This window comes from Pituophis catenifer, unplaced genomic scaffold, assembly GCF_029215685.1.
Source record: "Pituophis catenifer annectens isolate HBS135680 unplaced genomic scaffold, rPitCat1.0.hap2 SCAF_2, whole genome shotgun sequence".
Lineage (NCBI taxonomy): Eukaryota > Metazoa > Chordata > Lepidosauria > Squamata > Colubridae > Pituophis > Pituophis catenifer.
Genome location: NW_027256882.1, coordinates 184554427 through 184578766, shown reverse-complemented (window position 1 = coordinate 184578766; position 24340 = coordinate 184554427). Strand labels below are relative to the sequence as shown.

General features: G+C 42.5%; 1 protein-coding gene across 9 annotated transcripts in view; it reads right to left on the bottom strand.

Moving 5' to 3' along the window:
- DNM2 (dynamin 2) overlaps positions 1 to 24340 on the bottom strand; it is a 238751-nt gene that overhangs the window by 160320 nt on the left and 54091 nt on the right. For all 9 annotated transcript variants that reach the window (XM_070938319.1, XM_070938320.1, XM_070938322.1 and 6 more), the window contains exons 2-6: positions 11209 to 11282; positions 10809 to 10958; positions 8125 to 8328; positions 3269 to 3367; positions 680 to 840 (exon numbers count right to left, since the gene is read on the bottom strand). In XM_070938319.1, coding sequence (XP_070794420.1) covers positions 680 to 840; positions 3269 to 3367; positions 8125 to 8328; positions 10809 to 10958; positions 11209 to 11282 — 688 coding nt within the window. The remainder of the gene's footprint in view (positions 1 to 679; positions 841 to 3268; positions 3368 to 8124; positions 8329 to 10808; positions 10959 to 11208; positions 11283 to 24340) is intronic.

Genomic DNA, 24340 nt, shown 5'->3' with positions numbered 1-24340 from the left:
AAGCACCAATAAGTTTATATTAATATTATTATAGTTTCTTACTACTAAAATAAGCCATCCTCTCTTTGAGGCCAGTGTGGCTGAGTCATGCATTATTTCCTTAAGTACTTGTCAGTCTATTTTGCTCTCAAAGAAGAGTACTGATCCGATAGACAACCTGTCCTAAAAGTTGGGAAAAGATAATAATCAGAAGGTACTTCTAGTAATCAAAAATCTTTATACTCCATTCTCTCCCCAAGAAAGCTCTACTTTGTTCTCATTATTGTAAATTAAGAAAGACCAGAATCCTTCTGTCTTATGTAATGTCACCTACAGATCTATGGCTTCAACAAGGTTTGTTCACATTCAGTAGAAATGCATTCATATTTATTCATTATTAATACTCCTGGAGAATTGTTTATGCCTGGTATAGAGACCTGAGCAAACTACAATATAAACCAAGATATCCTTGTTTCTTTGCAATATCTAAATTAGCTCTAAACTGAAGCATAGCTAATTGATTTATGGATATTAAGAGAGAGGGAAAAAAACCACAACTGGGTTTAAAATAAGAGAGACACCTTCTCCAATAATATACACCATTAGAAAGGGTAAAAGAAACTGTTAATGATGTTCAGCTGTTGGTAAAAATTAAGAATGAGCCAAGAAAAATGAATAAACTGCTTTAGGAACAGCTTACCTGGTTCAGGACCTTCTGCAAATGGGGAGTTCCCATGCGATCAGCCATGTGTCTATAAGCAGGATGAGAAAGGAAGAACTTGCGCTCAGCTGCCAATGCTGCTCTGATATCCTTTTTACCATCAATATCCTTCTGGCTCCGGTTCACAACTCCAATGTAGCCTACAAGGGACAACTCCATATGTTAAGTTCTGTTTTAAAATGTGTAGGCCTAAGAAGAAATTTTGAGTAGGGTAAAATGAGACAGTGCAACAACTTCACAAAGTCAGGTAAACATAAGATTATACTCTTATACTGACAACAGAGGGAATATACTTCTATCACTGAAATCCAGAAATCATTTTTTAAAACTCTGAATATACTGTTATTTTTTTCTTTGCATGAAACACTCTGGATCCAGAATAGGATCTCACCCTGAGCAATCTGCTCATCAATAATGTTATCATACCACTGATCTCAAAAGATCATCTTTAATATAGGAAAAAGGAATCCAGAATTATATAGAAAACTAGAATACAGTATCTGACTATAAGACCACAAGAATGTGCTTATTTTGCATTTTATTCTAGATGCAGAACAATGATTCTCAATTGGATTAAATGGATAATCATAATCTTAGTTTGTGAAATGAATAATCACCTAATCCTCTACTAATTATCTACTGCCAGATAAAGCTTGTTAAATTAATGGCTATCCAAAGGAATAGTATGAAATCATAACCATGACGACCAAACCGATTTAGCAATTTTTGCTGAAATGCCCAAGACTAATCTGACCTGCATATTTCTTTTATATATCAACTATTAATATGATCTATATTAAAGCCCTTTCTGCTGAACCATTTCTTAGTTTCTAAATAACTATTCTAAATAGGTGTATGTAGCTTCCAGAGGAGGTTACAAGCAACCTATAGTATCAGATGCTTCCTATTCCTAAGGCCAAAACATGTCCAGGGTAAGAAGATGCTGCCTCTCTGTATTAGTTTTTCAAATTTAGAGGGCCAGAAATCACCCAGATGACAAAGAGGTAGAATCATTATTTTATCTGGAAAGAAAAAGGTTCTTAATTTAAGATTATCTCACTTTAGAAAAGATAGAAGTAATACTTTTTTCTGTTATGTTATTCTATTTTCATCTAATGTAGTCTTGATCCTAATGTTGGTTGGTGACTCACTATTACAAAGTGACTCACTTATTGCCAGGAGCAAGCACATGATAGAACAACTTTTAAGACCTGTCAATTATACCTTCCTGATAACAATTTAGAGACAAATGATGCTCCAAAGAACAGCTACAACTCTATCATCAAAGACTTAAAAGCATCTCAGAAGGAAGCTTGAATCTTATCTCTCCTTCCAATCATGAAAGAGGGTTAGAAGGGGGGGGGAGGGACAATACTGCAAATGTTGATATTTTATTGAAAGATTTGACGTTACGGTTTAAATTATTTAAGATGGTGGATAGCATTCATTTCAGAATTAGTAAAATGTATTTAATCAAGCATAGGCTTGACTCAAATTGAATTGGGGGGATGGGGCAGTTAGAAATGAAAATCCCTGAGGAACTCAATCAAGAAGGGATCATAAGCTAGATTCTCCCCACCCACAATCAACACTGACTGGAACTGGCCTTAGAGGAAGAGAATCAATGCAGAACTATGCCTCCCACTCCTATTCCCCAGTCCAGAAAGATGTCTTGATCAACAATATTGAAAGATGCCAAGAGATCAAGGAGAGCATGGATGAATGCACCACCCCCACCCCACTCCCACCTGAGCTTAGCCACAAATGCAATCAATACTGTTTCAGTCCCATAATTCAGGCCTGCAAACCAACTGAAAGTAGTCCAGCTATTCCACTTCTTTCAATAACCATCTTCTCAACAACCTTCCCTAAAGAGAGATTAGAGACAAGAATAAAGGATGCATTCAGCAGCATTTGAAAGTCAGGTCTCTGAGGTTCTGACGACTTGGCATTGGGGAAGAGACCATTGGCTGGAATGCAGAACCAGTTTAAGGCACTGAGCATTCCCAGAGTATAGCCCAGTGATGGCGAACCTTTTAGACACCGAGTGCCCAAAATGCGTGCGTGTGCATGCCCAAACTGAAAGGTGCATGTGTGCAAATGCACACATACGCAGACATGTGCACAGACATGTGTAAATGTGCGCATGCGCAGACATGCGCACAAACATGTGTGCATGCGCAGCAGAGACCCAAAGACCAGCTGCCTGACAGGAGGCAGGGCATCCCAACACCGGTAGCACAGCAAGAGGTAAGATCTTTTTCTTTCATGAGTTTCTGTTTCGTCGTTTGCAGGGAAACAGAAGCTCATGAAAGAAATGCCATGGAGATCTGACCTGGGGAGACAGCGTGTGTGCTAGCAGAGAGGGCCCTGGGTGCCACACCACACATATGCCTTAGGTTCGCCATCATGGGTATAGCCCATTCCCTATCTTCTGCCATATCTTCTTCAGTCCATAATTAGCCCAGAGTCTTCCTTCCTTGTTTTGCCTATGAATTTAACCAAAAACCCAAGACATGATTCACTGAAAGAAATACTGATCAACTATAATTCTGAATGGTTTTCTACCTCTCCGCAGAGGCAACAATTTATTCTCCAAGATATCTCTGGCATCAGTGCCTTCATCCATCAGGTCTAACTTGGTTATTACGCCAATTGTTCTTAGGCCTGAGAAAGAAAAAAGAATTATAATCAAATTGTCAACCATTTAACAAGTTCTAAAATAATTTTCTCAGGATAATTTTTCTTTGCAAAATAATAACAATAGCAGTTAGACTTATATACCGCTTCATTGTGCTTTACAGCCCCTCTATAAGTGGTTTACAGAGTCAGCATATTGATTTAATATTTGTACCTGTTTTTATATTTTCTCTAGTTTTGTTTCCTGCCCAGAGTCCCCTGGAGTTGGCCAGCCAATAAATTTAAATAAATAATAATACTAGAAGATTTCTTTTAAGACACTGAGATCTAATCAACAACTATTGCAACTATAAAACAGCAACTGTAGTTTGGTGCATTCTACCTGGAAAAATCATCATAATTTGCTATTTGGGAATTTCACACAAGTCTGTTGTTATGTCCGCGCTTGAGCAGAAGCTTTTCCTTCTGCCGTGCAAGTGCGGGACATATTTTAAAGTTATTGTTTAAAGGCTGACAGTTTTCCTTTAAAAGGGGCTGCCAGCAGAAAGTGCATGTTGGTTTATACTGAGTCCTTATCTTAAATAAACAGTGCTCTTGGAAGTATGGCTCCTGGTCTATGTTCCTACACACAACATTCCATGTATATATATATATGCAGTGGTGGGATTCTGCCGATTCTAGGGGGTTTGGTCAAACCCTTTGTTAAATTGCTGGCTCACCCCGCCCCTTGCCCCGCCCCTCCGCACCACTATTTATTGCCAATAAATAGTGGTGGGCGAGGGGCGGGCGAGCCAGCAATTTAACAAACGATTCGGTGTTTTTTTGCAATTTTATTGGCCTGCGGAGCTTCAGCATAGGCTAATTAGCTCCTTGATTCTATCGGCCTCCCGATTCTCAGCTGATTTGCTCTCAGCTGTTTTGCTCAGGGCTCTGCTGCTTACTTGCAAAGAGTGCAGATTTTTTTCCCCCTATCTATGCTGAAAAACGAAACTGAAAGTAAAAGCCTGCTTTACTGTTGCTGCAACTTGGAAAATTAGGCAGGCAGATTTCTTTTCTTTTTCCTCACCAAAAAAGGTAGGTGCAAACTACCTTTAGTGGAAAGGTAGTTTTCCCTAAAGAGGTATTTCCTCTTTAGGGAAAAAGAGGAGAGTTCAAGATTTTAAAACACAAAAGAAAAAAAGCTCTATTTAAATAGGGAATTGTAATAATTGAGATACTATTAATTGTATATTGTGTTGAAAGCAGAAATGGTTAAGTTGTGGTTTGGAGGAATATATGGGGGAAATTATTTGGTTTATTATTATTGGTAAATATAATTAATTGATTTGTAAAAAATTGGATTGCATGGAAATAATTGGAATATTAATGTTCATATTGATTAATATACAAAAAAGATAGTTATATAACTAATTGATTTATATTAAAATGTTGAATTTATATTAAACAACTGTAATATTACATAATTAACCAATGTGAGGATGGATATAAAAATAGATGACAATGAGAAGGGGTATAATATAGAATAGAAGGGAAAAATTGAATTTGATTAAGATTAGAAATGAGGATGAAGGGTAATATTGTTTTTTTAAAAAAAATAGATAAGGAATAAATATGGCAAAAAGGAAATATAGAAATTGTAAATTTAATTGAAATGACTAAACACTGTTTAAATTTGTGAACTGGCCAAATACTCTGTTCAAAGAAAATACATTGTATGTTTGTATGTGTGTTTTAATTACTGCTATTTATTCATATTTATTCTCTTTTATTCTTTAAAGTTTAACAATTCATTCTTTATCTTAATATCTTTATATTTGTTTGGGGTTGCCTTTCTTCCATTTCATCTTTTTTACTGTACAGCAATCTTTCTCCTCAAACCTACCACTTCTCTCTTTTCTTTCCTTCTTACTTTCTCTTCCCCCCCCTCTTCTTCTCCTCCTCTCTTCCTCCCTCTCTTACCCTCACTCTTACTCTAATTTCCCTTCCCTTCCTCCCTTCTCTTCCTTCCCTGTCTCTCCTTCTTTCTTCCATCTCTCTTCTCCTTCCTTCATCCCTCTCTATTGCTGTATCCTTTTGTGCATTATGGATTACTCAGAGGGCTGAAAAAGTTATTTTTGACCGGTCCTCGCACTTTTGACCAGTCCTCGCACTTACGACTGTACTCACATTTTATGTTTTGCGCCCTATCTTGTCACTGTGGTGAAGACAAGTAGTGGTGAAATGACTGACACAGTTGTTTAGAATGCCACAATGGGCATAAATGTGAGGAAGGTCATAAGTGTGAGGACCGGTCAAAAATGTGAGGATCAGTCAGAAATGACTTTTTTAGCCCTCTGAATAGTCCCTATGTGCATATGGACTAGTCAGAAGGCTGAAAAAGTTATTTTTGACCGGTCCTCACACTTTTGACCAGTCCTTGAACTTACGACTGTCCTCACATTTTATGTCTTACGCCCTATCTTGGCACCATGGTGAAGAGAAGTAGTGGTGAAATGACTGACACAGTTGTTAAGAATGCCGCAATACGGGACTCTAATATCTTGAAAGGTATAATGATAAGGCAAGAGGATTACAGAATAAAGGCATTTGCAGACGATCTAGTTGTTACCCTAACACAGCCAATGGAATCAATAATCCTGATGAAGGACATTATACAAGACTATGGTAAAGTTTCAGGTTTTAGACTGAATCATAAAAAGACTAAGATGATAGTTAAAAATATGACACAAGATCGTAAACATGAGCTTGAAAGGAGGGCAGGTTTTGAGGTTGTACCAAGGGTAAAATATCTAGGAGTCCAGGTTGCAGAATCAAATACGAAATTGTTTCAAAATAATTATGAGGTGTTGTGGCGAGAGGTGCAGAAAGATATGGAGACTTGGAAAAAACTGCAACTGTCTCTACTTGGAAGAATAGCAGCAGTTAAGATGAACATTTTGCCAAGATTTCTTTTTTTGTTTCAAATTATTCCGGTGCTTAAAAGTGATAAACAATTGAAAGTGTGGCAAACTGGAGTGAATAAGTTTGTCTGGAACGAGAAAAAACCGAGAGTGAAATTGAAAATTATGCAAGATGTTCCAGAAAGGGGAGGTCTTAAACTTCCAAACCTACCTAACCTATATTATGATGCAGCAGCTTTGACTCTAACAAGTGATTGGTTTGGAAGGAAAAAGACTGGAATATTGAATGTAGAAAGTTTTGATCTTGAATTTGGATGGCATGCCTACTTATTTTATGACAACAAAGTCGACAAAGTATTTAAAAGCCATATACTTAGAGACTCTTTGATGAGAGTTTGGAAGAAGCACCGATTCAAATGGGATTATAAAATACCGCTATGGCTGGATCTTGGTCATACTTTGTGGAATACAAATATAATGTCACTCGGGGGGTTTTTATATAAAGAGGTTCTTTTTACAGATGCGGGCAGATGGCAGCTGAAGACACTACAGACACTGTTGGCTGAAGGGATTAATTTAACTTGGCTACAATATAATCAATTGCAATTGAGATGGAAAGAGGACCAAAAAACTGGTATTATGTTGCATGAGGAAGAATTGGTTAGACATATAAAAGAGAAAGGTCCAATGCATATTAAAAGGCTCTATAATGTTTTGTTAGAAAGGGATTCAGAAACCGAATTAGTTAAAGATTGTATGATTAAGTGGGCACAAAATTTTGAAGAACCAGTGATGTTGGAAACGTGGGAAAAAATTTGGGTTCAGAACGTTAAATTTACACAATCGCAGAATTTGAGGGAAAATTTCTATAAAATGTTTTATAGATGGCATTTAGACCCCAAAAAGTTGTCATGTATGTACCCTAATGTTCAGCCAAAATGTTGGAGATGTGAATGCTTGGATGCTACGTATTATCATGTTTGGTGGACCTGTAGGAAAGTTAAGGCTTTTTGGATAAAAATTTGGTGGGTCATGCAGAATGTTTTGAAGAAAAAAATTCAATTTTCTCCACAATTGTTTTTATTGGGTATAGTTAAGGGTTTTACATTGGGTGAAACAAAATTGATATTGTATATGATAACAGCAGCAAGATTGTTGATAGGTAAATACTGGAAAAACGAAGCTTTGCCCACTATTGAGGAATGGACTTTGAAGATGGCCAGTTTTGCAGAGATGGCGAAGATTTCAGCATACTTAAAAGATTGTTTACAAGAGACTTATGAATGGGAATGGAAAAAGTGGATAGAATATGTTCAGAACAAATATCAAACTAGGAAGTATCAAATAGCTTTTATTTGAAAATAATGTATTAGAAATATTTTAATGTAATGAAGATAAAAAGAAAAATTATAAGGGGGAGGGAGGGGTTCAAGTTTTATACACGTTTTATACTAAGGGGGGTTTTTTACCTGATATGAGTATATTGTGTGGAAGTCTGGGGGGAGGGGAGGGTTAGGGAGGGTTAGGGAGGTTGGGAAGTTTGGGTGGGTGGTGGGGGGGGGAAAAAGGGGTGAAAATGTAATTGTAAAACTTTTGCAATAAAAAAAAAAAAGAATGCCGCAATGGGCATAAATGTGAGTATGGTCATAAGTGAGAGGACAAGTCAGAAATGACTTTTTTCAGCCCTCTGAGTAGTCCCTATGCACATAGCCACGCCCACCCGGTCACATGACCAGCTAGCCACGCCCACAGTCACATGACCACAAAGCCACACACCCCCAACTAAGCCACGCCCACAGAACCGGTTGTTAAAAATATTGAATCCCACCACTGTATATATGTATATATCTACTACATCCAAGCAAATATAAAAACATAATTTACCTTGTGGGTCAACTTCTTTAGCCAGTTTGAGCGCGTCAGAGTTGGCCAAATCCATATTGGCTGGAGTCACAGCAAGAATCAAGCTGCTCTCTCTGCTAATAAACTGTAAAATCATATCTTTGATCTGGTATTCTATGTCCTGGGGTTGGTCACCCACTGGCACTTTAGTTATACCCGGAAGATCAATCAGAGTCAGATTCAGCACTGAAAAGAAAATCAGCAAAGACTAAGAACTTCATCTGAAAAATGTTGTTTTGTCTTAAATCAGCTTTGGACCTTAAGAGGTTTTTCCAAAACCTTTCCACATAGAAGGGTGGGGTGGGGTGTCTATTAAAGCCAAGAGCAAGCTCATTTAAATGAGAGGGAAATTAAAAAATAAAAATAAATTAAAGTCATCTTTAGAACTGACTTAAATACTCTCAGCTTTTAATTATTATACTCATAGGTTATGACATTATTTCCAAAGAATTACAAAAGAATTCCATCTTGAGAGTGGATATATTATTCCCTTCAGTATTTTCCTGAAGGTAACTATATACTTTTGCTGCTAGTAACATTGTAAAAAAAGCACTTTCACTCTTCCTTATTAAAATGAGGAAAAACAGACTCAGGCTCAACCCATCCAAGACTGAGTGGCTGTGTTTTCCGGCGTCCCGATATAGTCAGTTGGTGCCATCACTGACTATTGGGGGCAAGTCGTTGGCCCCCACGGAGAGGGCTCGCAACTTGGGTGTCCTCCTGGATTCATGTCTGTCTTTAGAAGAGCATTTGACAGCTGTGGCTGGGAGGACTTTCTATCAGGTTCGCCTGATTCGCCAGTTGCGTCCCTTTCTGGATCGGGACTCCTTACGCACGGTCACTCATGCCCTTGTCACCTCCCGCCTGGACTACTGTAATGCTCTCTACATGGGGCTCCCCTTGAGGAGCACCCGGAGGCTCCAACTGGTCCAGAATGCGGCCGTGCGAGTGGTTATGGGAGTGACATGGCGTTCCTATGTAACACCTCTCCTGCGCGAGCTGCACTGGCTCCCGGTGGTCTTCCGGGTACGCTTCAAAGTCTTGGTTACCACCTTTAGAGTGCTCCATGGCTTAGGACCTGGGTACTTACGAGACCGCCTTCTGCCACCAGTAGCCTCTCACCGGCCAGTACGCTCCCATAGAGAGGGGCTTCTCAGGGTGCCATCGGTCAAACAATGTCAACTGGCGGCCCCCAGGGAGAGAGCCTTCTCTGTGGAGGCACCTGCCATTTGGAACGAGCTCCCCCCGGAGATACAGAGGATCCCGGACTTACGCACTTTCCACCAAGCCCTCAAGACCTTTTTATTTCAACAGGCTGGCCTGGCCTAACTTCCTTTTCATTGTTAATTTTAAATTTGTTTTAAAATAATAGGGGTGTTTTAATTTGTTTGGGCCAAATATTTAATGTGTTTTTATATTGTTTTTTAAATTTTGTATTATGTGTGTTTTATTTTTTGTCTGTTCATCGCCCTGAGTCCTTTGGGAGTAGGGCGGTATATAAATCCAAAAATAAAATAAATAAAAATAAATAAAAATAAAAATTATATCATAATTCCCCTTATTCAATTGTTTTAATTGGCACATCAAAAAATCCCCATTCACACTTTCAAAATGCTTGAGACGGCCAACTATAAACTTAAAAATGAAGCATTTTGTGAAATTCAATGCACAAAACATTTCATATTGAAATATTTTGTACATTCCTACCCTCAAATGTATGTATGTGTGTGTGCGCGTGTATGTGTGTGTATGTGTGTATATATATGTGTGTGTGTGTGTGTGTGTGTTTGTGTACACGCGCGCAAGTATGGGCAAGTGCGTCTATGTGTCAGTGTACATACAGCATACACGGAGATAAATGAATATCCCTGTCAGGCAGCTAATTAGATCAAAGAAGAGATTTTCAAAATCCTCTTTTCCTTACAAAGATAATGAGATTGAAAGATATTTTCAATGTTTGGGGTCTGATTTATCTCTTGACTTTGTTGTAGTGGAGCTTTCTTCATTCTTTCAATATCATCTCTTCAATAAATAGGACAATTGTTACTATTGTCCTCAGCTTACAATCAGTCGCTTAATGACTATTCAAAGTTATGAGGGACTTCATTATGATGAAAAAAAGTTACTTAAGACCTCTCCTCGAAATTATGACTCTTGCACCAGCTTCTGTGGTCATGTGATCATATTTCAGGCACTTGGCAACTGGCTTACATTTACAACTGGTTGTAGCATCTTGCAGTCACGTGATTGCATTTTCCAACATTTTTTGTCTTTTAAAAAAAGCAAAAAATACCTAATGGATAAGCTGGGTTTAACTTATGATGTGATTCCATTAACAACTATATGATTTGCTTAACAATCACAATTATTTTCTTGACAATCATTTTATAACATTTTTGTTATAATAACATTTAACATTTTATAACGATCGTTATAAAAATGATCATAAATTTGAGCCCAGTCATGTGGAGACTAGACTTATGATTGCAACAACTTAGACCCAAAACTCCAGGCTGTGGTTGTAAATCTAGGACTACCTGTATCTATTTTCCAGAAAGGATAGGAATGCATAGATTTTCTGAATAATATTTTCCAAATCTCCATCTTCTTTCCTAGATATTAAGAAGATATAATATTCAATTTTTACAAAAACCCATAACACTTGCCATGTGGTGAATATACCCTCAGGTTAATAGGAATAGGAGAAATGCCTCTGTTTGTTCCTGTCACCCTATCAGTCTCAGCTTCAATCTCCTGTCGGACTTCATCAAAATCTGTAAACTTCTTAGATTTGCAGTGCAAAAATTCTGCATATTCTGAAAGAGAAGAGATATCTCATGTGATGCTCAAATACAAATCTAAGGGAAATCTTTGAGTACTCACGTAAGAATTATAATCTATTATCATAATTTAACCATACCAAATACTTCATCATGCTTACTAATTTTTAAGGCATGATTGAATATATAAAGTACTCTAAGTCCAAGAAGAAACTATACATGAATATAACATTATTCACAAAAGAATTTGGATTACTTTTTAAGCATAAATGAAGGGACCACACACCTGTTTTAGAAAAAATAAGCTGAAGAATGAGAGGTCTTCGGGTAACAATTCCAGACCCACGGGGCAGGAAATCTCTGCAAAATATATTGACAATATATTACTATGAGAGCTTAAAACAGATACTATGAACAAGAAATTTTACTAAGAAATTATTTTTAAATGTATGTCATCAGATATGACACACTGCAATTGTCCAGAAAGCATTCCATTCCCCAAATCTTAGTGTACATAGACTGATGGCTCATTAATGACAAATTTTTTACATTTTGCAAGATCATAGAAAAATGCTGGTCAGTGTTCGTAAGAAAGATAATATACTGAGTACTTTGAAGAAATAAAATAGGGAAACAAGGCAGTGGTGAAATTCAAATTTTTTTACTAGCGGTTCTGTGGGCATGGCTTGGTGGGCATGGTGTGGCTTGGTGGGCATGGCTTGGTGGGTGTGGCAGGGGAAGGATATTGCAAAATCTCCATTTCCACCGCACTCCAAGGGAAGGATACTGCAAAATCCCCATTCTGACCCCACTCCAGGGGAAGGATACTGCAAAATCCCCATTCCCTCCTCACTCCTGGGGGAAGGATATTGCAAAATCTCCATTCCCACCCTAATCTGGACCAGCCAGAGATGGTATTTGCCAGTTCTCCAAACTACTCAAAATTTCCACTACCAGTTCTCCAGAACCTGTCAGAATCTGCTGGATTTCACCCTGAAACAAGGGAAACTGCTTTTATTTATTAACAGTTTTTTTAACAGTACTTTTTTTAATTCAGGAATTTGTACAATATTACTGTTTCTCTAACTGTAGAAACAGAATGGAAGCTTAGATAAGATAATCTTTATTGTCATTTTTTTTTCTGTGAGACTCTGGCACACATTAAAAATGAAATTCTGTTGCCTGCTCTCAAAAGTGTACATATACATAACACACATATAGATATGCTATATACATGCATATGTATATATCTTCACTCTAACATATAAATCAGTGGTGGGTTGCTACCGGTTTGCACCAGTTCGGGAAAACCGGTAGTAAAAATTTTTAGTTGCTCGGAGAACTGGTAGCAATGGCTACCAGGGGCCACGCCCCCGAACTGATCGCACGGCTGCCACTTCCTCGCCCCAGCTGCCATGTTCTTCACGCATGCGCATCCCATTGCCTTGCAAGTCAAATGGGATATGTGCATATGTGAAGAACATGGCGGCGATGGCAGCAGCTTGCCTTCAGAGAAAGCGGTTGGTAAAGAAGCCTTTTCAGAGACTTCTTTCCCAGCCACTTTCCAGCAATGGCGGCTGGCTGGGGGCCAGCAAAAACTCCGATTAGCTTGCTTTCCCGACTCCAGACCAGCCGCAGTAGAAGGTAAGCAGCCAAACAAAGAAGTGGTGGTGGGGGAGGAAGGAAGGCAAGTGGGCCTGGCCACCGGACCGCGGGGAAGGGCGCATGGAAGGCAGCCAAGCATGTCAGGGCCACCCGGCCATAGGGAAGGGAGTTAGCAGCTCCCCTCCCTTCCCTGCAGCCTGGCATGCTTGCCTGCCTTCCAAGCGGCCTTTCCACGCCTTTGCCTTCCAAGGTCGGGTCACACATGCAGCCCGTGATGAGAGACATGCTGCTTTCGGCCCAGCCTGGCCCGGCCTAGCCAGTGGGTGGGCGGGCGGCCCTTCGGGGAGACGGACCCGTTGCGCTGGGACTGAGAGGGATGGCGGCAGCGACAGTTTTACGGGAGGGCAAGCAGATTTCCCTGTGCTGCTGCACATGTGCACCGCATGTGAAGGGAGGCAGACACCGGAAAAGCTGTGCAGGAAAACTTCCTGGGCGTTCCAGGACGCCCTGCAGCCACCGCCGCTGCCTGCTGTGGCAAAAGCCACACAGGAAAACTTCCTGGGTGTTCCAGGATGCCCCACAGTCACCACCGCTGCCGCTGCCAAGCCGCACAGGAAAAGTTCCCGGGCATTCTGGGACGCCCTGCTGCTGAATCCTGATGCCAAAGGAAAGCGTTTTCGGGCAGCAGACCCGCAATCTCCTTCCCAATTCCAAACATGGGGTGTGCAGAGGCAAAAAAATTGCATCATGTTTTAGGTAGCAGATCTGGCCAGGAGGAAAGAGAAGGTGAGTCTGCTGAGAAGGAGGATGAGGGCGCCCGGCTCTGCAATGTGCAATGGGAAGAAAAGCACTTTCAGGCAGCAGTGCTGCAATCCCCTCCCCGAATCCAAAACGGTTCCCAGTTCCCCACTGCACATTGCAGGGGAACTGGCCGCCTGCCACCTGAAACGCGGCTCTGAGAATTGCATTGGGGAATCCGGGCAGCGGTGGCTGGAAAGGAGGGATGTTTCACTTTAGGAGCTCCCGTTCAGCTCGCTCAGCTCCTGGGCACAGAGAGGGCTTAGGCGGCGGCTCCTCACATCGCTGGGGAGTGAAGTCATTGTGACCATTATCTGCCCTAAGATGCCTGCTGGGCGGCCAGAGGGGTGACCAGCCGCAAACTGTGGGGTCTGCCTTGTTCCCCAAAGCTGCCGGGCAGATTCTCCCCACCCCAAGACCATCCCGAAGAGGGTTGTTCCTCAGACTGTGCCCCGTCCCAGATCCCCTCCTGGAACTGCCCAAAAATGTCCAACGGGTGGGGTCCGGCGGGGCTACATTCAGAGTATAAGACGCACCCAGATTTTCACACCGTTTTTGGGGGTAAAAAGGTGCGTCTTATACTCCGAAAAATACGGTATTTAAATCTTCTTAGTTGATTTGCTGTTGTTCAATTGTTCAGTAAAGACTTGTAAATATCCACTAAGTATATATTAAACGCAAAGTTTAGAGAAGTATAGATCTTTATGTCTTCTCTTGATTATAGCTCTTAGCTCCTCCCAGGTCTCTTTTGCTCCATTTATATAGATAATGTATAATAGTCTCTTAAGTCTGTTTTCCCCCTCCTCTTTTATTCCACCTCAATCTCCTTCGAATCTTCTATTCAAAAGTTCAAATAGAACAGAAAGTTCTTTCCTTTTTTTTTCTGGCTCGAGCACTCGTCCAATCAAACTTCTCTTACTGTTAATTCATGGCAATGTCCATCCTCGCTTCTTCTCCTTTCCTTTCCTGTCACTCTACTATGCCAAGTTTCTCTCCTTCTTTGCTTTCTCTTTCCCTTTAATTCTCAGTTCACACCAGATATCCACCGTCTTGCCGAAACATCACAATCTTCCTCCTTGTCGCCGCCTTAAAGGTTAGATGTATTGTGCTGACTCATTTCCCCTCTGCCAAATCGCTGCTCGCTCTCTCCACTGGAATTCTTTTAACCAGAAAAGGCAGGCTTCACTCTTCAAATCAATCATTAATCTTGCGGTTTTCACATGAAATGACACCGTCTGCTGTAAAAATCTTCTCTCTGTACTCACTGGCTCATCGCAGCCTCAGGTCTGCCATAGAAAGCTGTCAGACACCTTCATGCTGGTTTGACAGGGGTGTCCATTCATGCAACAAGTGATCGCCCTTCACTTGGCCACACTCTAGACTTCCCCTCTAGTCCACAATGCCCTCCAGGCTTTTTGTGCCCCGAAGGGTCCCCAAAACATGAAAAATTCGAGGTTAGAGAACAGAGACCATTCTCTTCCCACTGCACCGCTGAGATACCGCCACCGGAAGTTTAAAAACATATATATTCCCCCTTAATCTTATTTTTACCTCTATTCTAGCTCTCAATAAAGCCAATCTTATATTAAACAGCATTCCCTTTCTAAACATCATCTCTTGTCCGCTTTAGTATTTCAATTCTTATTCGTTTTTTGATTTGCCTCCCAAACTCCTCCCTTGGGTCTTTGTCTCTGTCTACATCTTTCCTATTTAACCCAAATGTTTCTTCCATCTCTACTATCTTTTACTGCCGTACCTCCGGAGGATCTGCCCAAGCCCCTATCTTCTCTTCAAAAATATATTTCTTTTTATCCAATCCCATTTTTGATCTCTTAATATATATTGTCCCTTATTTGATTCATAAGTCTTTATTGTCTCCTTCTTCTCTTGTTTTATTTGTTGATTTATCTGTTCTGTCTTTTCCTCTGGTCTTTCTATTATCTCCTCTATTTCCTGTGTTTTATGATCTTTATTCATTGTCTCTTGTTGAACATTTTCTGATTTCCCCACAATGTCATGCATTAAGTCTTTTATCTCCCTGTAGTTCTTTATCAACATATCATAAGTACTTTGGAGCATCAACACCATTTCTTTTTGAAATCCACTCATCTTCCCCTGATGCAACATCTCGTCTTATTTTGATAGGTCCAAATATTGCTCAGTAGCCTGTCACCGCCCCAAAGTCTCAATTGTCTATGACCTCAGAAAGCCATCTTAGAAACCATTTGCTCAATCCTAGCGTTGCTCCTCAGGGGAATGCAATAGTTATTGTTCTTTGTGTCCCACAGTTAGTCAATTAGTTCCATTTAGGTAATCCAGCAAGATTTCCAAATGTCTCCTTAAGTCCACTCTGTAAATTCAATCATAGATCTTGGCATTTAAAAGTCACTTTCTTTAGATGTTTTCCATAATCTGAATGTTAATCTTCCAATAACCATGAAGTAGACAGATATAAAACAGTAGATAGCACAGCAGTCCTCCACAGGGTGGATTTGATTTAAATCGAGTTGATTTAAATCACAATTTAAATCATGATTTAAATCACTAGTAAAAAGGCTTGATTTAAATCAACTCGATTTAATTCATAATTTTTAAAGAGCAACTGTTATCTCTGCTATTCCTTTGACCCACTGTTGACTCACCGATAGTCCCAGTGTTGCAGAATATATAGCCTCATGCTACATAACTAAGCTCCATTTCATGCTGAATAAACTAAATTATGTATCTTAAATAGAAAACTATTTTATGATAGATTTTTACCCCAAAAGTTTTTTATTAAAATAAATTTGATAAAAATCAAAAAAATCCGATTTAAATAAAAAAAAATCTGATTTTTTTGATTTTTTTAAAAAAATCATTGATTTTTATCCACCCTGGTTCTCCAGGTGTTATTTATTTCCACTTTTTTTTCCCTTTGTCTTATCAGTACTTCCTAAGGTTGTAGGAGTTTGGTATATATTCCATTCACAAGTAGATGGTGCCTTTAGCTTAAATTTCAACGTTGCACAAAATCTGACAAATATTTCAGGTTTTTTTTTGCAAATAATCAATATTCAGACAAATAATTCCAGCATTTTAAAATGCCTTACCAAAATATTGCCAATAAAATTTGAAAATCCAATCTTTCTATATTTTAAAGATTTTTGCGCTCTCCCTCTAATTCGGGTCTATAATTTTTCTCTCTGTAATTATTCACCACTTTAACAAGCATTTCAAAGAGTCTCTTTTCCAGGTTTTATTTTCTTTGGGGTTAGGTTCTAAGCTAAAAAAAGAATCACCTCACCAAGTTCCAATCACTGTTCATCTACACCACTCCAGCACATTCTTTGTTTCTTTGGCTGCCACAGCTTCACAGCAGCCATAATGGCTGTCTCCAGTGGTGGGATCCTGCCAGTTTAACAACCGTGTTAAACTGGTGCTGTGTGCTTCGTGCACATGCTGCACACGTGTGGAGAGTTTTACAAAAACTTACCTTCCACATTATTGCTGGAAAGTAACACAGATGAGGCGTGGCAATCCGCTCTGCCATGTGAATCAGCTGAGAAGATATAGGTCATTAAAGCGCACGGGTAGGCAGGCCCACCTAATCATCAGAGCGAACTGGTTCGCTCCCAGCTGATCGTCAGAGGTACTGGTTTGCCTGAACCGGTCCGAACCGGTAGAATCCAACCCGTCTGCTTCTCCTTTTTGTCGTTGGATGGGAGGGAATCCCTGGGTCCTGCTGGAGAACAGCCGCTCTCCGTGACCTGCAGGGTGCCCCTCCTTTCTTCGTCACCCCTACAGGGTGATTTTATCCCCTTGGGGTTCATGTTCATATAATGATATTGATGTATATCCAAAAATAATAAAAAATAAAAAATAGTAGTAACTGTGAAAGGGAACTTGGAGTCCTAGTCGACAATCATTTAAATATGAGCCAGCAGTGTGCTGCAGCTGCCAAAAAAGTCAACACAGTTCTAGGCTGCATAAACAGAGGGATAGAATCAAGATCATGTGAAGTGTTAATACCACTTTATAATGCTTTGGTAAGGTCACACTTGGAATACTGCATCCAGTTTTGGTCGCCACCTTGTAAAAAACATGTTGAGACTCTAGAAAGAGTGCTGTGAAGACCAATCAAGATGATTAGGGGACTGGAGGCTAAAACATACAAAGAACGGTTGCTGGAATTGGATCTGTCTAGTTTAATGAAGAGAAAGATTAGGGGTAACATTGCAGTGTTCCAATATCTCAGGTGCTGCCACAAAGAAGAGGGAGTCAAGCTATTCTCCAAAGCACCTGAGGGCAGGACAAGAAGCAATGGGTGGAAACTAATCAAGGAGAGAAGCAACCTAGAACTAAGGAGAAATTTCCTGACAGTTAGAAAAATTAATCAGTGGAACAACTTGCCTCCAGAAGTTGTAAATGCTCCAACACTGGAAGTTTTTAAAAAGAGATTGGATAACCATTTGTCTGAAATGCTATAGGGCAGGGGTGTCAAACTCAAGGCCCGTGGGCTGGATCCGGCCCACAGAGCTGCCCTGGAAGCAGGGAAGGACTGGCCCGCGGTGCCTCAGCCCAGTCCAGGCCTACTGGGTGCCAATGTACAACCTGCTGGCAGCCAGCGGGGTTGAAACACGGCCAGCTTTAGATCCGCAGGTTTGCCCTGGAGCACGCAAGGGGCCACCCCAGCCCTGCCCCCTGGGTGCACGCACAGGGGGCGGTGCTGAAGTGGCAGGGCAGCTCCACAGGTCGGATCTAAGGCTAGGCACAGGAAACAACACCATCCATGTCCCAGGTTCACTTGCTCGTATACACCAGCCTTATTGTTTGAGGGCAGGAATGAGACTTGGCCCACAAGGCCACCCCAGAGACAGTGATGGCCACCCCTGCTGGACGCTCCCCAGAGAGAGCACAGGAGACAGTAAGTGTGTGGGGGCTAACGGTATCTGGCGGCAGCCCGGCAGCTGAGGGGCTCCACAACATGCACAGTGCAGGTGGGTCTGAGATGCTGTGACTGCCAGGCTGGCCCTAAGCAGCAGGCAGAGGCACAGGGGAGGAGACACATTATCTGGCCAGTTGGAAGTGCTGGGTGGCCACCCACCTGCATGCTCCATCCCACAGTATGTCTTTGCTTGCCCATGGCCACCGCAGCTTGGATGGGGGAGGTGACGCTGCAGGATTGCGTGCCTCCCCATGCCTCTACCTTCGCCTGCTACCAATGCTGCTTCCACAAGGTGAGGGGAGGCAGGTGGCAGGGCGGGCTGGAGTCATCCAACTTCATCTTCTAACTGTGCTGCACATGCGGGATGAGTCCCAAACTTGACCTCTTGAGAATTGTGAATTTACTTGATCCTCGTTTCAGTTACATTGGGAGGGTTATACTCAAACCATCATCATAAAAAAAGCTGATGTCAGATTTATGTTCTGAAGGTACAGTTATTTGCATTGTCCAGCATTTTGGGGACCTTTTTATTGTTAAATGACAGGAAAGAGGAGGGTTGTTGAAAGCAAGCTAAATAAGGAAGTGTGGAGTATCTTTTTTTTTTTTTAAACTGTGATGGAGAAATATAAGGATACAAAGTTGTGATTTTATTTTACTATTTTTAAGTAATTTGTAGGTTGGTCTGCTTTGCTGTGGGTGGCTAAAACTTTCCAATTTTTATGAATTATGATTGGTTAGCAATTCTTAAATGACTTATAAAAATCTACTTTTCGACCACAAGAGGGAGTTAAGATGGAGTATAGATTTGAGCAAGTTATCAGAGATGTGTTTGAAAAATTCTTAAATAAAACCCTTCAATTTATAGATCTAAGAATGTTATAAAAACTACTCAAATTACTTCAGAGATGCAATTATATGTAGAAAGTTACCAAACCACTGCGGCAATTTCAAGAGTAGCTGAAAATGCAAAAGATCCTATTGCAATTTTAAAATACAAATCTGACACCAATCTTTATTATGATGATGATTTAAATATAAACCCCCCAGCACAATTAAAAGAAGAGTTCAAAGAAAATCTGCAACTTTCAAGGACAAGTTTGGGATTTTTTCTTCATGGATACTAACAAAGTTGATAATTCCTTGAGAAAAAGAGAGGTCTATAATTACTTGATAGACATTCCAGAGAAGAAAAATATTTTATTCTACAAAGATAAGCTGGAAGGAGTGACTTAAACTTAAAAACCATCCTAAGTCCAATTAACTCATTAACATTCTCAAATATGTAATTTGAGAGTGGGTTTGAAATGTATTTTTATATTTATAATGTTTAAGTAATTCCTAAAGCTTGTAATATTTTACAAGCTTTATGAATTACTTAAACATAATAAATTGTTTATAATGTTATAATTGAAATATCATTTTGTAAAATATTATTTGAAAATATGTAAAGAGGAAAAAAAAGATGCATTAGAATTTATTGATTTCCCAAATATTTTTAAAGTCAAGTTTAGAATTTTAAAATGGATGTTTAAAAAAGGGGTTTTTTTTTCCTTTAAGGTTAAAGAATCTGAAAGAGAATGAACATTGTCTTACCTGAATGTTCCTTTTCGGAGCACTGCGACTGCAGTCCATAGCTGGGTTCCTTCATCATCACTTCATTTTTGACTGGGTGATTATTTCAAATTAATGTCTCTCTTTGTCCTGTGGCCACGCCTCTCACTCCCATAATGCACCAGTCTTTGAACGAAGGCGCGACCACCTAGTATTAATCCAAGGAAAGGTAACAGTAGAGAAAAAAACAATAACAAGTCCAGGCCCGGCTCAGACACCAATAGTCAAATTGAAGAAAAACAGGGGAGGGGATGGACTGCAGTCGCAGTGCTCCGAAAAGGAACATTCAGGTAAGACAATGTTCGTTTTCCAAAGCACTGCTCCTGCAGTCCATAGCTGGGATATACCCAAGCTCAGAAAAACAAGGGCGGGAGACTAAAGGCCCCGGAGTCCTGCGCCACAAGAACACTTTGCAGGACTCGATGGCCAAAGGAAGCCTCAGCGGAGGCAAAAGAATCCACCCTGTAGTGTCTGATAAAAGGCGTCACCAAGGACCAAGTGGCGGCCCGGCAGATGTCCGAAACAGACGCCTGTGTGGCCCAGGCAGCAGACGTCGCCGCACTACGAGTAGAGTGAGGCAAAATCCCAGACGGAACCAGTCTAGCCTGGCGTTCATAAGCCGTAGATATGCACGCCTTAATCCATCTGCCCACGGTCGATGGGGATACTTTTTGGCCCAATGACCTCGGATGGAAAGAGACCAAAAGGGCTTCCGTTCTCCGGAAGGATTCAGTCCTGCGAATATAGCGACGGAGGGCCCTTCGTACATCAAGGGTGTGCCAATCCTTTTCACGTTGATGCTTGGGTGATGGGCAGAAATCCGGGAGGATTAGTTCCTGAGCGCGATGAAAATAAGAGTTGACTTTCGGCAAAAAAGTTGGGTCCAGGTGAAGAACAACAGTGTTGGCGTGGAAAATACACAAGTCTTTCCTGATTGACAAGGCTGAGAGTTCCAATATCCTCCTGGCGAAGGTAATCACCAATAGGAAAGCCATCTTAAAGGACAAGAACTTAAGGGATATAGAACCCAGCGGTTCAAAGGGGGGAAGCATAAGCGCCTGAAGAACAAGGGAAAGGTCCCAGGTCGGGTACCGATGAACCGGAGGCGGACGTAAGTTCATAGCCCCGTGCAAGAATTCTTTGAGCAACGGATGCTGAGACAGAGACGAGTAAGGCGGGCACCGAATGACTGTGGACAAAGCAGCGGTCTGTCGACGAAGGGTGGACGGCGACAAACCCTTGTCCAGGCCAGATTGCAAAAAACAGAGAATGTCAACAATCTGAGCCGACGTAGGGTCCACCAGGTTGTCAGCACACCAAGTGCAAAAAGCCTGCCAAGAGGACTCGTATATATGCGATGTAGAAGGTCTTCGAGATGCCTGTATAGTAGCTATGACGGAGTCGGGGAGATGGTCCTTCCGCAGGATGACCCGCTCAAACGCCATACGGCCAATTGGAGCCATCCTGGATCTGGGTGGAAGACTGCTCCCTGGCGCAGAGAGTGACAATTCGGCAGAATCTCCCATGGAGGAAGTACGGACAGAGCCACGAGGTCTGGATACCATGGTCAATGAGGCCAATTGGGAGCCACAAGCAGGAGGTCCGCACATTCCTCCAACAACTTCCGAATCACCTGAGGGATCAAGGGAATCAGAGGAAACACGTACAAAAGGCCGGGTGGCCAGCGGCATCGGAGCGTGTTGTGATCCTCTGCCGTTGGGGACGGGTAACGTGTCACAAATCTGGGAAGTTGGGCATTCGCTGGACTGGCGAACAAGTCCACAACGGGCAGGCCGAAGATGGTTGTAGCCTCCCGAAAGATGTTGGGATCCAGTTGCCATTCTGACTGGTCTATCAGTTGTCTGCTGAGCCAATTGGCTCGGACGTTGTCTACGCCCAAGATGTGATCGGCCTTCAGGGATAGAACGTGACCTTCGGCCCAAGTCAATAGCTTCTCCGCCTCCAGCATCAGGTCCCTCGCTCTCGTGCCCCCCTCCTTGTTGATATGGGCCTTGGCTGTAATATTGTCCGTGAGGACGAGGACATGGTGGCCCTGCAACAGGGACTGAAAGTGAGTCGAATCGCCCTCAATTCCAAAAGGTTGATGCTTAGAGTCTGTTCTGAAGGTGACCAGCGGCCCTGCACCATCTGATCGTGGAGATGGGCTCCCCAGCCCAAGAGGCTGGCATCGGAAGTCAGGGTCAGCCGATCCGGGAGCAGAAATTGCGAACCGAGGAGAAGCTTGGGACCTGTCCACCAGTTGAGGGACAGGGAAATTTGAGGGGGAAGAGATACCTTGTGTAGAGAATCGCTGCGACCCTTGCGTTGAAAAGGGAGCAGGAACCACTGCAATGGCCTCGTGTGTCTGCGCGCCCATGGCACTATTGAAAAGCACGAGACCATTTTCCCCAACAGCTGGGATAGATGGAGGAGAGGAACAGACCACTTGGATTGAATGAGACGAATCAAGTTGCGGATGCTTTCGACCCTGTCCGGAGAGAGGAAGACCTGGCCCCGAACCGAGTCGATCACCACTCCCAAATGCTGGAGAACAGTGGATGGGTGAAGGTGACTTTTTGGGAAGTTGATCGAGAACCTGTGGTCCTGAAAAAAACCGATGACAAGGGCCAGGTCCCGAGATGCTTGGCTTCTGGAGGATGACAGGACTAGAATGTCGTCCAGATAGCACAATACTCTCACAGGTATCATTCGGAGAGCAGACACCACCACCGCCACCAGTTTTGTGAAAGTCCTTGGAGCAGATGACAAGCCGAAGGGCATTGCACAGTACTGATAATGGTCCTCCCCAATTTGGAAACACAGGTATTGGCGGTGGTCCGGAAGGACCGGAACATGCAGGTATGCTTCCCTGAGATCGACTGACTGGAGGAAGTCGCCACGTCGTACCCCAGCAAGGATGGATCCCAGGGAGTGCATCTTGAATCTGCGGTAGAGAACCGACAGATTCAGCTGCTTTAAATTTAAAATGGCCCTCCAACCCCCCAAATGCTTTGGAACCAAAAAGAGTGTCGAATAGAACCCCTTGCCATGCTGATCCGGTGGAACTGGCTCGATTGCATGGATGTGGAGCAGGTGGAGAACCTCCTTCCGTAAGAGAATCTTCTTGTCGGGGGACAGGCGGGTTGGACAGCGGACATAGCGAGCCGGAGGACATCCCAGGAACTCAATAGCCAGGCCGGAAGACACCGTCCGAAGAATCCAAGCGTCCTTGGTTGAGCGCTCCCATTGGTGGCTGAAAAATTGTAGATGACCGCCAATGGGATCCTGCAACCTGTAGTCATTTTCCCCGACGGGCCTGGCAGAAGCCCGATCCTCGGAAGGGTCGTCTGGAGCTGTTGGTCCTGGACCTGTCTCAAAAACGCTGCCTATCCGAGGAACGGTCGGTTCCATGAAAGAAAGTACGTTGGGAATAGGGCCCCCCCGACCCCGACGAAGACCAAAAGGCTGACACTGAGAATAGGGTGCGTAGCGCCGTTCCAGTCTGCGGTACGAAGACGCCGGCATCACCTTCCTTTTGTCCTTGTCCTCGACCAGAACAGGATCAAGGGCAGGACCGAAGAGGTTCGGGGCCTTATAAGGGGCCGCCGCCAACTTCCATTTTGCTCTGGCATCAGCTCTCCAATTTCTGAGCCAAAACAGCCGGCGAGATGTCACAGAAGAGGCTAAGGCCCTCGAGGCGAACTTCACCGAGTTTAACGAGGCATCCGCCGAATATTCGGTGGCAGCCACAATTTTATTTATATCTTGGTGAAGATGCGTGTCTTCCGGCGGCAGCCTCTCCTGAAGCTGCTTCAGCCAAAGCAACGAGGCTCTATTAAAGAACGACGTGGCAGTCGCAGTCTTAATAGTCCAGGCAAGGGACTGATGCTCCTGACCTCAGCTTTCCTGTCCTCCAATTTAAGAACGTCCAACGCGTCAGAAGACAAAAGCGAAGAAGAAGAAAGATTTGCAATCGGTGGGTCAACCACAGGTAATGTTAACAAGACGTCCAGCTCCGGGGCCCCACAATACAACTTTTTGTCCAGGCTAGTGGGACCCATCAAAGAGACCGGTTGAGACCAGGGGGACTGCAAAACATCAGAAAAGAGCTGAGAGCAGGGAATAAAATCCTTCCCTGGCTTAGACGACGAAAACAAGGCCTCATGGGGGGCTGTGGAAGAAGAAGGTTCAGCAGATGGGGCTCCCATATTGGTGGTCTGTCGAGCTTTATGAAGCAGCGATTTAAACAAAGAGGGCCGGAATAAGCCGGAGAAAGCAGGAGTGTCCAGTGTAAGGCCCTCATCCTCTGAGAATTCCAATTCCTCAGGTAGCTCCTCATCCTGGTCAGAGTCTTCAGAAGAAATGTGAGCCAACCGAGATGGAGACTTGGAGCGAACAGGAGCAGTCGAGTGAGAAGTAGAAGGTGGGACTGGAAGAGGCTGCTGAAATGCGGATTGCTGAAGTCCCGCAGCCAATAGGG